The sequence below is a fragment of the Salmo trutta genome, chromosome 28 (assembly GCF_901001165.1).
Source record: "Salmo trutta chromosome 28, fSalTru1.1, whole genome shotgun sequence".
NCBI lineage: Eukaryota > Metazoa > Chordata > Actinopteri > Salmoniformes > Salmonidae > Salmo > Salmo trutta.
The window spans coordinates 602,482-611,642 of record NC_042984.1 but is presented as its reverse complement, the minus strand read 5'-3'; the positions used below and the strand labels follow the sequence as shown (position 1 = coordinate 611,642).

Below are 9,161 nucleotides of genomic sequence, written 5' to 3'. Positions count from 1 at the left end.
CTCCAATTAATGATGTTTCCACCTCCATGCTTCACGGTTGGGATGGTGTTCTTGAGGTTATACTCATCCTTCTTCTTCCTCCAAACACGGCGAGTGGAGTTTAGACCAAAAAGCTCTATTTCTGTCTCATCAGACCACATGACCTTCTCCCATTCCTCCTCTGGATCATCCAGATGGTCATTGGCAAACTTCAGACGGGCCTGGACATGCGCTGGCTTGAGCAGGGGGACCTTGCGTGCGCTGAAGGTTTTCTCACTGAAGTCTGAGATTTCCTAGTTCCCAGTTGTTTTGAACTCACTGAAGACAGATTTCCTAGAGAATGGGCGCGTTTTAACAAATCACTTTTATCAAGTTGATAGTCACAGCCTTTCTAAGTGTGTTGCATTGTGGGGATAAAAATAGTCAGACTTGCACCTACAAGTCGAAGTTTTGACTGCAGTCGACTGCCAATTTCGGCAGTTGATCTTCACCATAGAGAATGATAGAGGCCTCTAGTGGCCAAAAGGCCGTATTAGCATGGACGGCGCCATTGAGACCGTCACCATTTTAATGTAGTCAACTGGGTGGCTGATCCCTCCTGGTGACCCTGTTGGAGTCATGTCCAACTGGATCATCAGGGTGGATCAGCCAATTGTGAAGAAGAACATTTACAACTTTAAAATGGGAGATAGTCTTAATGACGCTGCCCATGATGTCACAGATGAGTCCTCAATCTCTGTGCTCTTCGCCAACGGCATCCTGCAGCCACCGCCTGTATTTTGGGGGGGCTCTATTGTCAACCAATTATCCGTTTTGTTTTGTTTGTTTGACCCATGTAAACGTGACCATATATATGACTGAAACCAAAACCAACTTTGCTGCAATTAATCTATACTGTGGAAATGTAAAAATTGATTGTAAAATGTACACATATATTTTCAGTTTGAGTGTGATGGCTGTTGGAGACCTGTTTATTTCATCAAATTTAAAGAAACACTTTTATAAACAATGGCAACACTGCCATGATGCTCTGAGCCTTGCTGTTGGAAAACCACATCAGTGTCTGGTTGTTGGCTGTAGTAGATGCTTTCGCCTCAAACAAGTCCAATGTATTATGTTAGGTTTGTCAAATAATCACATTGAACAAATACTCTTTAATTTTAGAGGGAAAGTGTGTTGGTTTAGTTATGTAGTGGTAAAAAATAGGGGGGTAAACTCTGATAAAAAAAATAACACTCCTTATACTTTCAATTAATTTTTCTGCAAAAGGTGGGTAAACTGTAGAGCAAAAAAATTTAACAAATAACGTGGCACATCGCTTTAATTGATCCTAATTGTCTGTAGGAAAGGTGAGTGTGACAAAAATAGTTCTTTAATGTCTTTCATGATTCACTGATGTCGAAGCTCATCTGCCCAAGTCATTCGTTAACAGCATTCCTACAATACAGACATCAGAAATGAACAAAAGGCAGTACTTTATTGGTGGCATTGTTTCAATCACAGTAATAGATATGTGATCAATAGAGATCAGAGATGACTGAACCGAGGATGCATAACAGTACAACAGGAGGTGAGAGAGAGAGATGGAGAACGGGAGAGAAACAGAGAGATGGAGAACGGGAGAGAAACAGAGAGATGGAGAACGGGAGAGAAACAGAGGGAGATGGAGAACGGGAGAGAAACAGAGGGAGATGGAGAACGGGAGAGAAACAGAGGGAGATGGAGAACGGGAGAGAAACAGAGAGATGGAGAACGGGAGAGAAACAGAGAGATGGAGAACGGGAGAGAAACAGAGAGATGGAGAACGGGAGAGAAACAGAGGGAGATGGAGAACGGGAGAGAAACAGAGAGATGGAGAACGGGAGAGAAACAGAGAGAGATGGAGAACGGGAGAGAAACAGAGAGAGATGGAGAACGGGAGAGAAACAGAGAGATGGAGAACGGGAGAGAAACAGAGAGATGGAGAACGGGAGAGAAACAGAGAGAGATGGAGAACGGGAGAGAAACAGAGTACAATAGAGAGAGAGATTGAGGGCACAAAGTGAAAGGATATGTGATTAGGACCCGTAGTTTTTCTTGGCTGTATATGTCAGTTCCTGCTAAGCTGCCAGAGGATCAGAACCACATTTTACTTCTCTACTTCTCATAGTTCTGCTGTTACCGTGAGAACCACACTTCTCTACTTCTCATAGTTCTGCTGTTACCGTGAGAACCCCACTTCTCTACTTCTCATAGTTCCGCTGTTACCGTGAGAACCACACTTCTCTACTTCTCATAGTTCTGCTGTTACCGTGAGAACCACACTTCTCTACTTCTCATAGTTCCGCTGTTACCGTGAGAACCACACTTCTCTACTTCTCATAGTTCTGCTGTTACCGTGAGAACCACACTTCTCTACTTCTCATAGTTCTGCTGTTACCGTGAGAACCACACTTCTCTACTTCTCATAGTTCCGCTGTTACCGTGAGAACCACACTTCTCTACTTCTCATAGTTCTGCTGTTACCGTGAGAACCACACTTCTCTACTTCTCATAGTTCCGCTGTTACCGTGAGAACCACACTTCTCTACTTCTCATAGTTCCGCTGTTACCGTGAGAACCACACTTCTCTACTTCTCATAGTTCTGCTGTTACCGTGAGAACCCCACTTCTCTACTTCTCATAGTTCCGCTGTTACCGTGAGAACCACACTTCTCTACTTCTCATAGTTCCGCTGTTACCGTGAGAACCCCACTTCTCTACTTCTCATAGTTCCGCTGTTACCGTGAGAACCACACTTCTCTACTTCTCATAGTTCCGCTGTTACCGTGAGAACCCCACTTCTCTACTTCTCATATTTCTGCTGTTACCGTGAGAACCCCACTTCTCTACTTCTCATAGTTCTGCTGTTACCGTGAGAACCCCACTTCTCTACTTCTCATAGTTCCGCTGTTACCGTGAGAACCACACTTCTCTACTTCTCATAGTTCTGCTGTTACCGTTAGAACCCCACTTCTCTACTTCTCATAGTTCTGCTGTTACCGTGAGAACCACACTTCTCTACTTCTCATAGTTCTGCTGTTACCGTGAGAACCCCACTTCTCTACTTCTCATAGTTCCGCTGTTACCGTGAGAACCCCACTTCTCTACTTCTCATAGTTCCGCTGTTACCGTGAGAACCACACTTCTCTACTTCTCATAGTTCTGCTGTTACCGTGAGAACCACACTTCTCTACTTCTCATAGTTCTGCTGTTACCGTGAGAACCACACTTCTCTACTTCTCATAGTTCTGCTGTTACCGTGAGAACCACACTTCTCTACTTCTCATAGTTCTGCTGTTACCGTGAGAACCACACTTCTCTACTTCTCATAGTTCTGCTGTTACCGTGAGAACCACACTTCTCTACTTCTCATAGTTCCGCTGTTACCGTGAGAACCCCACTTCACTCCACTACTCATAGTTCTGCTGTTACCGTGAGAACCCCACTTCACTCCACTACTCATAGTTCTGCTGTTACCGTGAGAACCCCACTTCACTCCACTACTCATAGTTCTGCTGTTACCGTGGGTACAGAGGTGAGTGTCACGTGACTTCATAGCACGTGAGGGAACTGGACGGTTGATACAATGCCTGTTAAACACAACATTGGCACTATGGACATTCCCATTGAACTGGTTTCAAACATGAAGCAAAGAACAATGTTTTCTCAACGTTGCCTGTATGTTGACTGAATGATTTTTGAGGGGCATCGCAGGATTCTCCTTGCAATTATCACATTGGTGACCACTGATTTATCAGACAGCAGGTTGGACTGCACACACTATGAGGCACAGGTGTGTGTGTGAATGTCGTTTACTGTTTGTGTGTGTGTGTGTGTGTGTGTGTGTATACAGTCAGTCTCTTTGTCCACTCTATATTGAGTTGGTACCCTGAGGTTAGGGTAGGGGCCAGGTGTGGAGGCCAGGCTGGAGCCTGGGGCTCAGGTAGTGGTCTGTACCCGCTGGTGGAGAGCCTCAGCCTTGGTCCGCAGGCTACGAAACTCCTCCTGGATGGAATCAGTCAGGGCCTTCCTCATCTCCATCTGTGTGATGGAGTAGAACCAAAAATGTGATCATATTACTCCAGTGCTAGCCTCCCTACACTGGCTTCCTGTTAAGACAAGGGCTGATTTCAAGGTTTACCTGCTAACCTACAAAGCATTACACGGACTTGCTCCTACCTATCTTTCCGATTTGGTCCTGCCGTACATACCTACACGTACGCTACGGTCACAAGACGCAGGCCTCCTAATTGTCCCTAGAATTTCTAAGCAAACGGCTGAAGGCAGGGTTTTCTCCTATAGAGCTCCATTTTTATGGAATGGTCTGCATATCCATGTGAGACGCAGACTCGGTCTCAACCTTTAAGTCTTTACTGAAGACTCATCTCTTCAGGGTAGTCTCTCTAATATGGTGAGACATTTGGCAGGAGGTTAGGAAGTGCAGCTCAGTTCCACCTCATTTTGTGGGCAGTGTTGCACATAGCCTGTCTTCTCCATGTCTGCCTACAGCGGCCTTTCTCAATAGCAAGGCTACGCTCACTGAGTCTGTACATAGTCAAATGTTTCCTTAAGTTTGGGTCAGTCACAGTGGTCAGGTATTCTGCCACTGTGTACTCTCTGTTTAGGGCCAAATAGCATTCCAGTTTGTTCTGTTTTTTTGTTAATTCTTTCCAATGTGTGAAGTAATTATCTTTTTGTTTTCTAATGATTTGGTTGGGTCTAATTGTGTTGCTGGCTGAGGGGAATCTCTCTGTAGGTGAGGGCTTTACTAATGAAGGTTTGGGAATCACTTCCTTTTAGTTAGTTTTAGAATTTAACGTTTATTTTCTGGATTTTGCTAATTAGCGGATATCGTACTAATAATACTCTGCATGCATTATTTGTGGTTTTGTGTTGTACACTGAGGATGTTTTTGCATTTATTATGGATCCCCATTAGTTCCTGGCAAGGCAGCAGCTACTCTTCCTGGGGTTTATTATGGATCCTCATTAGTTCCTGCCAAGGCAGCAGCTACTCTTCCTGGGGTTTATTATGAGTCCCCATTAGTTCCTGGCAAGGCAGCAGCTACTCTTCCTGGGGTTTATTATGGATCCCCATTAGTTCCTGTCAAGGCAGCAGCTACTCTTCCTGGGGTTTATTATGGATCCCCATTAGTTCCTGCCAAGGCAGCAGCTACTCTTCCTGGGGTTTATTATGGATCCCCATTAGTTCCTGCCAAGGCAGCAGCTAGTCTTCCTGGGGTTTATTATGGATCCCCATTAGTTCCTGCCAAGGCAGCAGCTACTCTTCCTGGGGTTTATTATGGATCCCCGTTAGTTCCTGCCAAGGCAGCAGCTACTCTTCCTGGGGTTTATTATGGATCCCCATTAGTTCCTGCCAAGGCAGCAGCTACTCTTCCTGGGGTTTATTATGGATCCCCATTAGTTCCTGCCAAGGCAGCAGCTACTCTTCCTGGGGTTTATTATGGATCCCCATTAGTTCCTGCCAAGGCAGAAGCTACTCTTCCTGGGGTTTATTATGGATCCCCATTAGTTCCTGCCAAGGCAGCAGCTACTCTTCCTGGGGTTTATTATGGATCCCCATTAGTTCCTGTCAAGGCAGCAGCTACTCTTCCTGGGGTTTATTATGGATCCCCATTAGTTCCTGCCAAGGCAGCAGCTACTCTTCCTGGGGTTTATTATGGATCCCCATTAGTTCCTGTCAAGGCAGCAGCTACTCTTTCTGGGGTCCAGAAACATTAAAGCAGTTATTCAATTTTAAAAACATTACAATACATTCATTACAGAATTCACAACACATTGTGTGCCCTCAAGCCTCTACCACATCTCTAGAGCACAAAATCCATGTGTACGTGTGTATAGTGTGTATGTTATTGTGACTATGTTTGTGTTGCTTCACGGTCCCCGCTGTTCCATAAGGTGTATTTTTATCTGTTTAAATGGTGAGCGGACTCCACACCTCACAACCATAAAGGTCAATGGGTTCTATAACTGATTCAGGTATTTTTAGCCACATCCTAATTAGCATGTCGGATTTTATGTTCCTTTTGATGGCATGGAAGGCCCTTCTTGCCTTGTCTCTCAGATCGTTCACGGCTTTGTGGAAGTTACCTGTGGCGCTGATGTTTAGGCCGAGGTATGTATTGTTTGTTCTCAAACGGAGGGGCGCGCCCCTTAGGGCTTTAAACTTACTCATGGGGCAGCAGGTAGCCTAGTGGTTAGAGCGTTGGGCCAGTAACCAGCAGGTAGCCTAGTGGTTAGAGTGTTGGGCCAGTAACCAGCAGGTAGCCTAGTGGTTAGAGCGTTGGGCCAGTAACCGGCAGGTAGCCTAGTGGTTAGAGCGTTGGGCCAGTAACCGGCAGGTAGCCTAGTGGTTAGAGCGTTGGGTCAGTAACCAGCAGGTAGCCTAGTGGTTAGAGCGTTGGGCCAGTAACCAGCAGGTAGCCTAGTGGTTAGAGCGTTGGGCCAGTAACCGGCAGGTAGCCTAGTGGTTAGAGCGTTGGGCCAGTAACCAGCAGGTAGCCTAGTGGTTAGAGCGTTGGGCCAGTAACCAGCAGGTAGCCTAGTGGTTAGAGCGTTGGGCCAGTAACCAGCAGGTAGCCTAGTGGTTAGAGCGTTGGGCCAGTAACCAGCAGGTAGCCTAGTGGTTAGAGCGTTGGGTCAGTAACCAGCAGGTAGCCTAGTGGTTAGAGCGTTGGGCCAGTAACCAGCAGGTAGCCTAGTGGTTAGAGCGTTGGGCCAGTAACCGGCAGGTAGCCTAGTGGTTAGAGCGTTGGGCCAGTAACCAGCAGGTAGCCTAGTGGTTAGAGCGTTGGGCCAGTAACCAGCAGGTAGCCTAGTGGTTAGAGCGTTGGGCCAGTAACCAGCAGGTAGCCTAGTGGTTAGAGCGTTGGGCCAGTAACCAGCAGGTAGCCTAGTGGTTAGAGCGTTGGGCCAGTAACCAGCAGGTAGCCTAGTGGTTAGAGCGTTGGGCCAGTAACCAGCAGGTAGCCTAGTGGTTAGAGCGTTGGGCCAGTAACCAGCAGGTAGCCTAGTGGTTAGAGCTTTGGGCCAGTAACCAGCAGGTAGCCTAGTGGTTAGAGCTTTGGGCCAGTAACCAGCAGGTAGCCTAGTGGTTAGAGCGTTGGAATAGTAACCAGCAGGTAGCCTAGTGGTTAGAGCGTTGGGCCAGTAACCAGCAGGTAGCCTAGTGGTTAGAGCGTTGGGCCAGTAACCAGCAGGTAGCCTAGTGGTTAGAGCGTTGGGTCAGTAACCAGCAGGTAGCCTAGTGGTTAGAGCGTTGGGCCAGTAACCAGCAGGTAGCCTAGTGGTTAGAGCGTTGGGCCAGTAACCGGCAGGTAGCCTAGTGGTTAGAGCGTTGGGCCAGTAACCAGCAGGTAGCCTAGTGGTTAGAGCGTTGGGCCAGTAACCAGCAGGTAGCCTAGTGGTTAGAGCGTTGGGTCAGTAACCAGCAGGTAGCCTAGTGGTTAGAGCGTTGGGCCAGTAACCAGCAGGTAGCCTAGTGGTTAGAGCGTTGGGCCAGTAACCGGCAGGTAGCCTAGTGGTTAGAGCGTTGGGCCAGTAACCGGCAGGTAGCCTAGTGGTTAGAGCGTTGGGCCAGTAACCAGCAGGTAGCCTAGTGGTTAGAGCGTTGGGCCAGTAACCAGCAGGTAGCCTAGTGGTTAGAGCGTTGGGCCAGTAACCAGCAGGTAGCCTAGTGGTTAGAGCGTTGGGCCAGTAACCAGCAGGTAGCCTAGTGGTTAGAGCGTTGGGCCAGTAACCAGCAGGTAGCCTAGTGGTTAGAGCGTTGGGCCAGTAACCAGCAGGTAGCCTAGTGGTTAGAGCTTTGGGCCAGTAACCAGCAGGTAGCCTAGTGGTTAGAGCTTTGGGCCAGTAACCAGCAGGTAGCCTAGTGGTTAGAGCGTTGGAATAGTAACCAGCAGGTAGCCTAGTGGTTAGAGCGTTGGGCCAGTAACCAGCAGGTAGCCTAGTGGTTAGAGCGTTGGGCCAGTAGCCAGCAGGTAGCCTAGTGGTTAGAGCGTTGGGCCAGTAACCAGCAGGTAGCCTAGTGGTTAGAGCGTTGGGTCAGTAACCAGCAGGTAGCCTAGTGGTTAGAGCGTTGGGCCAGTAACCAGCAGGTAGCCTAGTGGTTAGAGCGTTGGGCCAGTAACCAGCAGGTAGCCTAGTGGTTAGAGCGTTGGGTCAGTAACCAGCAGGTAGCCTAGTGGTTAGAGCGTTGGAATAGTAACCAGCAGGTAGCCTAGTGGTTAGAGCGTTGGGCCAGTAACCAGCAGGTAGCCTAGTGGTTAGAGCGTTGGAATAGTAACCAGCAGGTAGCCTAGTGGTTAGAGCGTTGGGCCAGTAACCAGCAGGTTGCCTAGTGGTTAGAGCGTTGGGCCAGTAACCAGCAGGTAGCCTAGTGGTTAGAGCGTTGGGCCAGTAACCAGCAGGTAGCCTAGTGGTTAGAGCGTTGGGTCAGTAACCAGCAGGTAGCCTAGTGGTTAGAGCGTTGGGCCAGTAACCAGCAGGTAGCCTAGTGGTTAGAGCGTTGGGCCAGTAACCAGCAGGTAGCCTAGTGGTTAGAGCTTTGGGCCAGTAACCAGCAGGTAGCCTAGTGGTTAGAGCGTTGGGCCAGTAACCAGCAGGTAGACTAGTGGTTAGAGCGTTGGGCCAGTAACCAGCAGGTAGCCTAGTGGCTAGAGCGTTGGGCCAGTAACCAGCAGGTAGCCTAGTGGTTAGAGCGTTGGGCCAGTAACCAGCAGGTAGCCTAGTGGTTAGAGCGTTGGGCCAGTAACCAGCAGGTAGCCTAGTGGCTAGAGCGTTGGGCCAGTAACCAGCAGGTAGCCTAGTGGTTAGAGCGTTGGGCCAGTAACCAGCAGGTAGCCTAGTGGTTAGAGCGTTGGGCCAGTAACCAGCAGGTAGCCTAGTGGTTAGAGCGTTGGGCCAGTAACCAGCAGGTAGCCTAGTGGTTAGAGCGTTGGGCCAGTAACCAGCAGGTAGCCTAGTGGTTAGAGCGTTGGGCCAGTAACCAGCAGGTAGCCTAGTGGTTAGAGCGTTGGGCCAGTAACCAGCAGGTAGCCTAGTGGTTAGAGCGTTGGGCCAGTAACCAGCAGGTAGCCTAGTGGTTAGAGCGTTGGGCCAGTAACCAGCAGGTAGCCTAGTGGTTAGAGCGTTGGGCCAGTA

The 9,161-nt window shown here is 48.5% G+C and overlaps 1 protein-coding gene across 3 annotated transcripts in view; it reads right to left on the bottom strand.

Moving 5' to 3' along the window:
- Positions 1-927: 927 nt before the first annotated feature.
- tafazzin (tafazzin, phospholipid-lysophospholipid transacylase) overlaps positions 928-9,161 on the bottom strand; it is a 38,888-nt gene continuing 30,654 nt past the window's right edge. The window contains exons 11-12 of one of the 3 annotated variants that reach the window (XM_029718230.1): positions 3,958-4,041; positions 928-1,072 (exon numbers count right to left, since the gene is read on the bottom strand). In XM_029718230.1, the coding sequence (XP_029574090.1) occupies positions 965-1,072; positions 3,958-4,041 (192 nt within the window). In that variant the 3' untranslated portion in view covers positions 928-964. Of the gene's footprint in view, positions 1,073-1,282; positions 1,417-2,128; positions 4,042-9,161 lie in introns of those variants that run through there. The other 2 variants (XM_029718232.1, XM_029718231.1) reach the window with 2 other exon arrangements.